Genomic DNA, 12,737 nt, shown 5'->3' on the forward strand with positions numbered 1-12,737 from the left:
TAGAGGAGGGGCTGCTGGGTAGGGTTGAGGGTTTAAGGTCTGTTACTGTGTTATCCAGTCTACTAGGTTTACTTGACATTACAATGCAAAGTTTTCTAAGAGCTAATTCAGCTTACAGCGAAACAATACTTTTTCTGGGCATTATTTGGTACGTAGGAACATTTTACTTTATGAGCATGAATGTACAGTGTATTTGCTTGGTTTCCAGTAAGTCAGTAGTCAGTCCAGTAGTTTTCTAAGTAAATGCTTCGGTTTGAAGGATTCACTTTTTGATGTAATTATTTTGGTCAGTGTGCACTATTCAGAGAATTGTTGACCATTTAGTTTTGTGACTGTAGTGTTCAGTGGACTGTAGACAGGAACATTATCAATCTGTTATTATAAAATAAAATATACAAAAATACCAATAATTATGGGGGGGAAAACATAAACCCCTCTCTCTCTCATACATTTGATCATACATTATCAAACATATGATAACAAAAATGATCGGTTACACTTTACAATAAGGTTCATTGGTTAACATTAGTTAATGTATTAACTAACATGAACTAACAATGAGCAATACATTTGTTACATTTATTACAGTTTTTATTAATCTTTGTTAATGTTAGTTAATAAAATCCAGCTGTTCATTGTTTGTTCATGTTAGTTCACAGTGCATTAACTAATGTTAACAAATACAACCTTTGATTTTAATAATGTAAATGTTAGTAAATGTTGAAATTAATATTAACTAAGATGAATAAATGCTGTAGAAGTATTTTTCATTATTAGTTCATGTTACTAATGTTAACTAATGAACCTTATTGTAAAGGGCTACCAAAAATTATCATACATATTACTTTCATAAAGAGCTTGATGGTTTATTAAATAAAATAAAATAAAAACATAAATCTGCTTCCAACAGTGCTGTAGTGCTTTGTAGTTCAGGAGACGCTGTACAGCCGCCCAAAGCCCCAGTGGACTGTTCACTGTCAGGATGGTCTCCATGGACGCGCTGTGACCCCTGCTATAAGAAGAGGGTGAGCATAGTGCTCTGAACATTGTCTGGTCCTTTATACTGTATGTTTATTCATTTATGTATCACCAAAAACTACACTAACACTTTTGGAGTGTGCAGAGGAATAGAATATATATTTGTTATAAATATTTTCTATTTATATTATTTCCTGAAGAGACACAATCCATTAATTTGATTTGACAGACTTTTATTCACAAAGAAACATTCATCAACTGACACATCAGATATCATACGGATGACACATTTCTGTTTATGTTCGCTGATCAATGTTTTTATCTCCCTTTATCTTCAGTATCGATACGCCACACTTATCCAGCCGTCTGAGTTTGGAGGAGAGCCGTGTCATAATCATGGCCGTGAGGAGGAATCCTGCACTGCTCCATCACGATACTCCTGCCAGAAACCCACTCCTCCATGCCAAGGCTTCCTCTGTACTACAACAGGTGACCCTCACACCACCATCGTCCCTACGCATTGCAAAGAACTGTAATATATACAGGGCCTAAACTAACTTTTTGCCACACCTGCCAATGGCCGGTTACTGCAGAAAATGTACCAGCCATAAAAAAATGTAACCAGCCATAAACTGTTTTTGCAAAAACAGGCAGTTCTCTTACGAGAGGTTCTCTCGTATTGCGTAAGCTTGCTTACGCTGCGGGAAAAGTCTTCTTTTCTTTTCTTCAAAAATTATCCTTAATTTCATATTTTGTCAACGCAGTGCAGCTGCGGGCAGCTGAGCTAGAGCGGCATACTGCACGCTCATTGGCTGCCGCGCGGCAACTGCTTAAGCCTACCAGTGAGCCTGGCGTGACGTCACGCCCAATGAGGGCGCGTGACGTCACGCCCAATGAGGGCGCGCGCGCCCTCGCGCGTCACAGCCCGCCAGAATGGGCGGCGTCAGAGCGTATATAAGGAAGGCTCGTAGGCTATTTTCTCTGATTTCTGTCTTTTCAGCGAAGCACTCGCATCGCTGATCTCTGAGAGGAAGCCGTCGCCGTTGTCCTGCAAGGAACAGCTAACGAGCCAGCTTAGGACAGCCTGAGGAAGCCGGACGAATCGTCGCCGCCTTCAGCCTGCCGTGCCAGCTCAGCTATCCGGCGATATCCTTTCACTGCTAAAGCTCTTTGTGTGTGTGTTTTGCTTCCGCAGCACTATCTAAAAGAGCAGAGGCGTTGTTACAAATGCCTCGCACCACGTGCGGCTCATGCCGCTCTACGCTCAGCGACAGAGACCGCCATCTTATCTGCGCTCTCTGCCTGGGCCAGGACCACGCAGCCGTCGCGCTTTCCACGGGCGGCTGCGCCTTCTGTGAAGAGCTGCCGATGTCGACCCTGCGGGCTCGTCTCGCCCTCTTCACAGAGCCTGCTCCAACCGTCGTTGGCCCGCGAAAGAAGAAACGCCGCTCTCAACGACCACCGGAGCCCGAGACTCGAGCCAGGGCCTCGCCGGAGCCTCTTCCGCGAGCCTCGCTCTCTCCTTCTCCGCCCCCACTTCCCGCTGCCCAACAGGCTCGACGGATGCTTCCTGCCCGCTAGTCGACAAGCTCCAGCGTCCAGACCAGCGCCTTTTTTACCGGAGCTTCACGTGGAGCTTGCTAAATCGTGGGACGCTCCAGTTTCGGCCAGAGTCCGCTCTCCGGCCTCATCAACTCTCTCCCGCGTGGACGGAGCCACGGAGAAAGGGTATGACCGGATCCCACCGGTCGAACAGGCGGTTGCAGCGCATCTTTGCCCCCCATCCGCGAGATGGCGCTCAAAGACTGCCCTCCCGTCTAAGGCCTGCAGGACTACTTCGGCGTTTGCCAGCCGCGCTTTCTCCGCCGCTGGGCAAGCCGCCTCTGCCCTGCACACAATGGCGGTCCTTCAAGTTCTCCAAGCTCACCTCCTCCGCCAGCTCGACGAGGGAGAACTGGATAAGTCTGCCTTGACCGACCTGCGCAGTGCGACGGACCTCTCCCTTCGCACGACGAAGACAGCGGCCCAAGCTATCGGATGTTCCATGGCTTCGCTGACCGTCTTAGAGCGCCACCTCTGGCTAACGCTAGCCGACATGGGGGAACAAGAGCGGTCCGTGTTTCTCAACGCCCCGCTCTCACCCACCGGTCTCTTCGGCTCTGCGGTGAGTGGCCTCGTGGACCGCTTCTCTGAAGTACAGAAGGCGTCACAGGCCATGAACCTCTTTCTGCCCCGCCGCTCGAGCTCCGCTGCAGGCTGCTCCAACACTCAGCCTCCTGCACGCAGCTCCACGCAGCGCCCGTCTCGACCTCCAGCTTCGCAGCAGCGCCAGCGCGGCCGACCCAGGTCCCGCTCCACCAGCCAGCACAGGCCGCCACCCCCGCGGGGTCCCCGGCCTAGAGTTTCGCTGAAACCCGAGCCTGCGAAGTCCTCCTAGCACTCGTCGAGAGGAAAAGACGGTTGAGTCCCGCCGCGGCCGGACCGCCGTCAAAGCTAACTTGTATCCCTCTGCCAGTCCCCTCGACAAAGGCTACTGCAGTAGTGTCCACCGCAGCCAACGAGCCAGTTTTTCAACTCTCTCGCCTGCACACAAACGCCGTTTTCACGGCGACCCAGATAAATCAAATAAAGAGTGTAAAATCTGGTCATTCGGCTCACGCCGTCAGTGTTATGAGTGTAGTAAACATGCCCACGCCCCAGTGTTCATTGCTACACACAAGCACAATCTCCCCTGTGTACCCCACAGAGTGCACTCACATAAAGCGCGCTACGGCCTCTCGAGTGTTAGTTGTAGGTCACGTGCCCACGCCCCAGTGCTCACACCTACACAGTGCTCGCTCTGTCTCACACATTCAGGGACCAGAGAACTCCGCCACCGGCTGTGTGTTAATAAAGAGCCCTGTGCCCGCTACACAGCACGCACACTCTCATGTAAACACTCACGAGCCCGCCCCGCTTCCGCGCCGCGAGCCGTCTCACACAACGCTCTCTCACAGCGTCACTCAGCCGGCTGCCGCTATCAGCGAGCCCCCGTCTCCCCTCACTGCCACTGCGCGACTCGCGCACATACCGCCACAGGCTCCCTGTCCCGCGCTGTGCGGCGGGCGGGACCCGGAGGCGATTCGACCCCTAGCTATGAGTGCGAATGCATGGAAAGCTATTCCGGGAGTGTCGAAGTGGGTACTAAACACAGTGATAAAGGGCTATTCGCTTCAATTCGCTCGCCGCCCCCCGCGCTTTCGTGCCCGGGTCGAGACTCAAGTGAAGGCGGATGCAGCTTATCTGCTTCACGCGGAAATAGCGAATTTGCTGCACAAAGGGGCGATAGAACGAGTTCACCCTCCGGTTACCGAGGCAGGCTTATACAGCCGTTATTTCCTCGTACCCAAGAAGGGCGGAGTGCTCAGACCTATATTAGATCTGAGATATCTGAACAAAGCGCTCGTGAAACGACCGTTCAAAATGCTCACGACCAGTCAAATCCTCGCGCAGATTCGCCCGGGAGACTGGTTCATCTCTCTCGATCTGAAAGACGCGTATTTTCAGATTCAGATTATACCCCGTCACAGGCCATTCTTGAGATTCGCCTTCGACGGTCAGGTATATCAGTACACCGTCCTGCCGTTCGGCCTGTCCCTGGCACCTCGTACATTTACGAAGTGCATGGATGCGGCTCTCGCACCCCTGAGATCAAAGGGAATGCGAATTCTGAACTATCTGGACGATTGGCTCATTATAGCGCACTCAACAGAGGAACTAGTTTCTCACAAGAAAGCGCTTCTCGGTCATTTGGAAAGCCTGGGTCTTTCCGTGAACTGGGACAAGAGCTCTCTAACCCCCAGCCAGTCTATCACTTTTCTGGGTATAGATCTGGATTCGGCGGCAATGACGACCAGATTGTCAACACAGTGCGCACGCCGTGTTCGACACCTCGCCGCTTCCATTCAAGTGGGAAAAGTTTTTCCCCTCAAAACCTTTCAGAGGCTTTTGGGCCATATGGCGTCAGCCGCAGCGGTCCTGCAGCTGGGTTTACTTCGAATGCGCCCGCTTCAATGCTGGCTGAAGTCGGAAGTGCCCCGCAAAGCATGGATTTCGGGCCGTGCACCAGTCAGAGTGACTCAGCGCTGTGTCTCAGCCCTGCAGCCCTGGCTGGCGGCCGAATGGTATCAGCGGGGAGTGACGATGGGGGTCATCGCACACCGCAAAGTGGTCTCGACAGACGCGTCCAACATGTGTTGGGGAGCGACTCACGAGGGCAGTCCGATTTGCGGCCCATGGTCGAATACGGAGAAAAGCCTTCACATAAACTGTCTAGAGATGCTGGCGGTCGAGAAAGCGCTGAAGCACTTTCTACCGCTTCTACGGGGACACCATGTGCTAGTTCGCTCGGACAACATGTCAGTGGTGTCTTACGTGAACCGCCAGGGCGGAATCAGATCCAGAACCCTGCGCGCTCTCACAGAGCGCCTCCTATCCTGGGCTCAGGGCCCGCTGCGCTCCCTAAGGGCAGCTCATGTGCCCGGTCGTCTGAACGACGGCCCGGACAGACTGTCCAGGGACAACGTTCCCCCAGGGGAATGGTCTCTACACCGACAGACGGTCCAAACGCTTTGGCGTCGTTTCGGCGAAGCGGAGATCGACCTCTTCGCCGCGAGCGAGAACGCTCAGTGCCAGAGGTTTTTCTCAAAACACGAGGACGCGCTGGCCCAGACCTGGCCCAGCGTTCCGCTGTATGCGTTCCCCCCGATCTCGATGCTGCCTCAAGTGCTAGCGAGGATCAGGGAGGCGGACTGCGCAGTGCTCCTCATAGCTCCGCGCTGGGAAAACCAACCGTGGTTCCCCGAGCTAATGAGACTGGCAGACACAGCCCCATGGCCGATTCCGGTGAGGAGAGATCTTCTCTCTCAAGCCCGAGGATCGATTCTGCATCCCCATCCAGAGCACTGGTCTCTGCATGCGTGGGAAATCAACGGATATTCGTTGATCTGCCAGAAGGGGTAATTAACACGATCACGCAGTCCAGAGCCCCCTCGACGAGGCGGCTCTATGCGTCTAAATGGTCGGTGTTTAGCAAATGGTGTGTCGAAAAGGGTTCTAATGCTCAGTCCTGTGGAGTCCCACAGGTATTAAACTTTCTCCAAGAGATGTTGGACGCGGGCAGGTCCCCCTCCACGCTCAAGGTTTACGTCGCGGCCATAGCAGCGTTCGCCGTTTCGGCGCGCGGCCGCTCACTGGGCAGGAACGAACTCATTACCCGCTTTCTGCGCGGGGCCAGGAGGATGAACCCTCCTCGGCCCCCGTCAGTCCCTATTTGGGACCTGTCTCTGGTCCTAGAGTCCCTAAAAGTGCATCCCTTCGAGCCTTTGGACTCTGTGGAGTTGAAATACTTGACGCTTAAAACCGTTTTTCTGCTAGCTCTGGCTTCAGTCAAACGAGTGGGTGATTTGCATGCGCTGTCCGTCAGCGCGTCGTGCCTCGAGTTTGGACCTAACGACTCGTTAGCCATTCTCAAACCGAAGCACGGTTATGTTCCCAAAGTGTTAGGTACTCCCTTTAGGGCTCAAGTCATTACCCTATCGGCCCTGCCGTCATCCGGCAGTGAGGACGGTGTTAACCGCCTTTGCCCGGTCAGGGCGTTAAGGTGTTATGTCACGCGCTCTGCAGCCTTCAGGCTCTCAGAGCAGCTTTTCGTCTCGTTTGAAGGGCGCGCTAAGGGTCGCGCCGCCTCGAAACAGACGCTATCCAGATGGATAGTGGATGCTATTGCAGTAGCATATGCGTCGAAAGACCTGCAATGTCCGTTGGGCATACGGGCTCATTCCACCAGAGGCATGGCCTCATCGTGGGCATGGTCCAGCGGGATTTCCATTCATGACATTTGTATGGCGGCGGGCTGGGCGTCCCCCTCTACATTTGTTAGGTTTTATAACCTGGAAGTTCCCGCCCTGCAGGCTAAACTTCTGTCAGTCTAGTCGTGTTCATGTCCTGCTCATGTGCGCAGGATGTATTATCGATTAGCTTGTCTGTTGAGCTGCACGCTCAGGGTATCAGTATGCATAGACCGGCCGTGCCGTTCTTGTGTTCCCTAGGTGTGCTTATGAACATGTGTTGGCCCGCACCGCTGGCCATCTGTCATTTCACCTCTATGCTTTTCATAAGAGTCATATGTGATCGTTAGGCGCGCACGGCGGTTGCCGCGCAGCAGCCAATGAGCGTGCAGTATGCCGCTCTAGCTCAGCTGCCCGCAGCTGCACTGCGTTGACAAAATATGAAATTAAGGATAATTTTTGGCTTCAGTATCTCGAGAAAAGAAGACTTTTCCCGCAGCGTAAGCAAGCTTACGCAATACTCGTTCCCTCTCTAGAGAGAACCGAGGTTACGTGAGTAACCAAGTATCGTTTTGACACCAATATTTTAGATTCCAGTGAAAATTCTCCCTTTTTAGGTACAGAAAATGTAATAAAGTAGGTGTCACGATCCGCTCAAGAAAGACAGCGAGGAGGATCCAAGTGCAGTTGAGGTGAGGTTTATTAAAAGGGTAATCCAAAGAATGGTCAAAACAGGCAGGGTTCAAAATCCAGTGAAGCAATCCAAAACAGTAAACAATAAACAGGCTCAGGGAACACGGGAAACCAAACGCGGTGTGACAACAACAACGATACACACAGGACATGGAACAAACAGGGCTTTAAATACAGGAACAAACTAGATGACAACGAGAGACAGCTGGAAACAGATAACAAACACCTGTGCAATCACACAGACTGGAATTGTGGGAAAGGTAGTTCCTGTGAATGACACCGTGGGGAAATGAGGACATCTAGTGGATACCAGGGGAACACAACCAGACACTGTGACATAACCCCCCCTCTACGGAGTGGCTCCCAGACACTCCAAGACCAGACACGGAACAAAACAAAAACTCAGGAGGGAGGTGGCAAGGTGGAGGATCAGGGGGAGGGACGGGGGGCCAGGTCCATGAAGGGAAACAGAAACAGGGGGTAACAGACTCAAAGGGAGCCAGGGTGACACAGACAGTACATTGGGGAAACAGTGCGAAGCAAACAGTTCATCCGGTGGCCGGGGCGAAGCGAACAGTCCCTCGGGCGGCCGGGGCGAAGCGAACAGTCCCTCGGGCGGCCGGGACGGAGACGACAGTCCCTCGGGCGGCCGGGACGGAGACGACAGTCCATTGGGCGGCCACGGCGGTGAAGACCCCTCGGGCGGCCAGGGCGGTGAAGACCCCTCGGGCGGCCAGGGCGGTGAAGACCCCTCGGGCGGCCAGGGCGGTGAAGACCCCTCGGGCGGCCAGGGCGGTGAAGACCCCTCGGGCGGCCAGGGCGGAGAAGACCCCTCGGGCGGCCAGGGCGGAGAAGACCCCTCGGGTGGCCAGGGCGGAGAAGACCCCTCGGGCGGCCAGGGCAGACACTTTCCCTCGGGCGGCCAGGGCGGAGACTCTCCCTCGGGCGGCCAGGACGGAGACTTTCCCTCGGGCGGCCAGGGCGGAGACATTCCCTCGGGCGGCCAGGGCGGAGACGACCCCTCGGGCGGCCAGGGCGGAGACGACCCCTCGGGCGGCCAGGGCGGAGACGACCCCTCGGGCGGCCACGGTGGAGACGACCCCTCGGATGGTGGAACTGGCACCACCGGCTCAAGCACTGGAACTGGCACCACCGGCTCAAGCACTGGAACTGGCACCACCGGAACTGGCACTGGAACTGGCACCACCGGCTCGGGCACTGGAACTGGCACCACCGGCTCAGGCACTGGAACTGGCACCACCGACTCAAGCACTGGAACTGGCACCACCGGAACTGGCACTGGAACTGGCACCACCGGCTCGGGCACTGGAACTGGCACCACCGGCTCAAGCACTGGAACTGGCACCACCGGAACTGGCACTGGAACTGGCACCACCGGCTCGGGCACTGGAACTGGCACCACCGGCTCAGGCACTGGAACTGGCACCACCGACTCAGGCACTGGAACTGGCACCACCGGCTCGGGCACTGGAACCACCGGCTCAGGCACCATCGGCTCGGGCATTGGAACTGGCACCACCGGCTCGGGCACTGGAACTGGCACCACCGGCTCGGGCACTGGAACTGGCACCACCGGCCCTGGAACAGACACCACCGGTCCAAGCGTGCGCGCAGCCCACACACACCACATGGCTGTGGCCATAATGGCCAGTGTCGCGGTCACTGAGGGCTCAGGAATAGATGTCACCGGCTCTGGAACAGGAACAGACACAGACACAGGAACCGACACAGGAACAGAGACTGGCTCCGACTCAGGAACAGACACTGGCTCCGGCCCAGAGACTGGAACAGACACCACTGGCTTAGGAACTGGAACAGACACAGACACAGGAACAGACACTGGCTCCGGCACAGGAACTGGCACCACCGGCTCAGGCACTGGAACTGGCACCACCGGCTCGGGCTCAGGCACTGGAACTGGCACCATCGGCTCGGACACTGGAACTGGCACCACTGGAACTGAGACCACCGGCACTGGGACCACCGGCTCGGACACTGGAACTGGCACCACTGGAACTGAGACCACCGGCACTGGGACCACCGGCACTGGGACCACCGGCACTGGGACCACCGGCACTGGGACCACCGGCACTGGGACCACCGGAACAGTCATGGAGGGAGTCTTCCTTCTCCTCCTCCGTTTAGGGACCACCAGACTCGGAATCACCGTACTCGGGACCACCGGACTCGGGCTGGGCAGCGGCGATGCATTCTCTCGGCTGGGCAGCGGCGATGCATTCTCTCGGCTGGGCAGCGGCGATGCATTCTCTCGGCTGGGCAGCGGCGATGCATTCTCTCGGCTGGGCAGCGGCGATGCATTCTCTCGGCTGGGCAGCGGCGATGCATTCTCTCGGCTGGGCAGCGGCGATGCATTCTCTCGGCTGGGCAGCGGCGAAGCATTCTCTCGGCTGAGAAGCGGCGAAGCATTCTCTCGGCTGGGCAGCGGTGATGCATTGTCTCGGCTGGGCAGCGGTGATGCATTGTCTCGGCTGGGCAGCGGTGAAGCATTCTCACGGCCGGCAGACTTGCGTCTCCTATCCCCTCTCTGTCCACGACGGCGAGATGGGGGCTCCGACCCGTCCCTCAGCAACCCGAATTCGAAGAGGGGGCATGGTGGAGGGTAGTGTTGGATTCCCTCTCGACCCACCATTCCTCTGCGAGCTCCCCGGGTCCCACGGAAAATGACCAGACGGGTACCCTCGAAACACTCTCTCCTCTCCCGCTCAGTGGTAGGAGGAGGGATACGAAACCCCAAATTGCTAGATCCATACATGGGTGTATCGTTCTGTCACGATCCGCTCAAGAAAGACAGCGAGGAGGATCCAAGTGCAGTTGAGGTGAGGTTTATTAAAAGGGTAATCCAAAGAATGGTCAAAACAGGCAGGGTTCAAAATCCAGTGAAGCAATCCAAAACAGTAAACAATAAACAGGCTCAGGGAACACGGGAAACCAAACGCGGTGTGACAACAACAACGATACACACAGGACATGGAACAAACAGGGCTTTAAATACAGGAACAAACTAGATGACAACGAGAGACAGCTGGAAACAGATAACAAACACCTGTGCAATCACACAGACTGGAATTGTGGGAAAGGTAGTTCCTGTGAATGACACCGTGGGGAAATGAGGACATCTAGTGGATACCAGGGGAACACAACCAGACACTGTGACAGTAGGCTAATCAAATGTAAAATAACACTACCTATTCACTGTATAAATTAAACATAGATTAATCTTTATTAAAGTAACAAAAGTTATTCAGTCAAGAGCAGGGAGTGTTTTTAAACATTAAAAACGCAGACAGCAGCAGATATATATTAGACTGCTTTAACTTCAAGAGCGAATGTGGATCCAATATACTGATACACACTGTACATACGTTTTCTTTCTCAACTATTTACATTCAAGACATTACCAACTACGTTTACTAGGATACTCGCCGAGACGGACATTTCTTTTTTAACATAATTTTGTGTGTATTTGTCTGTTCAAGCGCAAGAACATGAGAAAGAGAGCTCAATTCAGTATTCGTGTGCTGTCTGAGACATGCGTGCTTCGGATGTTTGAACTTTCCACACTGCATGCGAGTAATGAATTGAATTCCCTTTGGCTTCTTCTTACGCTTGAATATTTTAATTGACAAGGTTTAAACTTTCGTGACAATGCAGCACAACATTGCATTAGTATTAATAAAAATGTTATGGGCCAACTGGCGATTGACACTGTTTCGTATACTCGCCAACACAGATTTTATATAAATATTTAGAATATATATATATATATATATATATTCAAAAGTTTAGACTACAGTTCTGCCATTAATGAATAACTACACAGGAATAAATGAGTAACAGAAAACTTTGGTAACATCTTGGAGTCATACTGGTTACTATGATCTTCACTTTAGAGTACTGATCTAAATGGCTTGTCATTCTTATAGGTCCTAAAAACTGCAAGTAAAAAGCCATTTCTTTAACATTATCCATAGTTAGTTCTGTAATGCCCAGTACACATTGTATGATTTTGGGCTGTCCCAGATGAACGATGACCAATCGTGGAGATTTCTGTGGTCGTGGTCCTAAATGCCGCTAAAACTTAAAACTACTTTCCTCAAGCTCCGTTTGCAGAATTGCCATTCCAAGATGTCCTCTTTCCCCTAGCCATGACCACGTCCATATTCTTCTCTTTCTCTTCCTCCTCTTTTTCAGCACACATAAAACACATTTGCCAAAGTGTGATTCATCTTGCTCTGTTTGTTCTCCACTAACACATGCTGATGATGTTTTATTCCTCTATACTAACTTGTGTCGTAGTCTACGATTCAATAGGTGTCATCATCGTACAGTCTACATACATGTCGTACCCACGTTTATTAGATCCAGTGTTATTTGTAATGATCTTATTGGATTGCACAGTCTGTAGCGGGCATACGAGGGCTGATCAAATGTATGAATTATTAACAGCTTACTCAAATAATAAGTCTGCTATTAGCTATTTAATATGTAAGTGGTTAATTGTAAAAGTAGTGTTTTTGTTCGGCATGTTATTGATTGGTTTAACATTAATAATGTTACATTAAAACATAAAAGAATAGTAGTCACGGCATTCAGTGTTATTACTTGCTTATTAGTTTATCAGAGATTCTTGTTCATGTTTCGAGAATGTTAATGCTGCATTACTCATTTGATCCTGCAGTGTAATAATTACAGAAAGGACACGAGTGTGACAGCCGTGTGTGTGTTACAGGTCGCTGTGTGCCGGAGGGTCTTCGCTGTAATGGCGATGATGACTGTGGCGATGGTTCTGATGAACAGGGCTGTACTAAAGTGCACAAAGCATGCAAACAGCCGACTGAGGAATATTACGGAATCGAGAATCTTGCCAAAGGGTGCGTGTGTTTAATACACTCCTGTACTCACCTATTCCTATTGCACTCACTTTTAAAAACTGCAGCTCACTGATGGATCTCGACTTTTTTATTGTTGTACAGGCCTGCATTTCCTTTATTCCTTTCCTGGTAATGCCATGTTGACCTTTGGCAAGTTTTACCCTTGTGTTTATAGTGCATCCAGTAGCTTTGTGAGCAGAACAGACCAAAACTCAAATAGTTGTCCAGGGATAATCTCCCTCCACTGCAGTTTCATTTACTAATTCAAATGTGTCATGTTGTGTTGTTTAAGACACAAAAACTTATTTTGGCACTTTGTTATAAA

At 52.1% G+C, this 12,737-nt stretch overlaps 2 protein-coding genes across 3 annotated transcripts in view; both read left to right on the top strand.

Annotated features, from left to right (window-relative positions):
- Positions 1 to 12,737, top strand: part of c8b (complement component 8, beta polypeptide) — a 24,559-nt gene continuing 11,822 nt past the window's right edge. The window contains exons 1-4 of one of the 2 annotated variants that reach the window (XM_079876548.1): positions 1 to 148; positions 911 to 1,025; positions 1,317 to 1,467; positions 12,271 to 12,412. In XM_079876548.1, the coding sequence (XP_079732674.1) occupies positions 84 to 148; positions 911 to 1,025; positions 1,317 to 1,467; positions 12,271 to 12,412 (473 nt within the window). In that variant the 5' untranslated portion in view covers positions 1 to 83. The remainder of the gene's footprint in view (positions 149 to 910; positions 1,026 to 1,316; positions 1,468 to 12,270; positions 12,413 to 12,737) is intronic. The other variant, XM_079876549.1, reaches the window with a different exon arrangement.
- LOC307161679 (uncharacterized protein) overlaps positions 2,690 to 12,737 on the top strand; it is a 396,018-nt gene continuing 385,970 nt past the window's right edge. Inside the window, exon 1 of the mRNA XM_079876558.1 lies at positions 2,690 to 5,210. Coding sequence (XP_079732684.1) covers positions 2,876 to 3,415 — 540 coding nt within the window. The 5' untranslated portion in view covers positions 2,690 to 2,875 and the 3' untranslated portion in view covers positions 3,416 to 5,210. The remainder of the gene's footprint in view (positions 5,211 to 12,737) is intronic.

The sequence above is a fragment of the Squalius cephalus genome, assembly GCF_949319135.1.
Source record: "Squalius cephalus genome assembly, chromosome: 7".
NCBI classification, from domain to species: Eukaryota; Metazoa; Chordata; class Actinopteri; order Cypriniformes; family Leuciscidae; genus Squalius; species Squalius cephalus.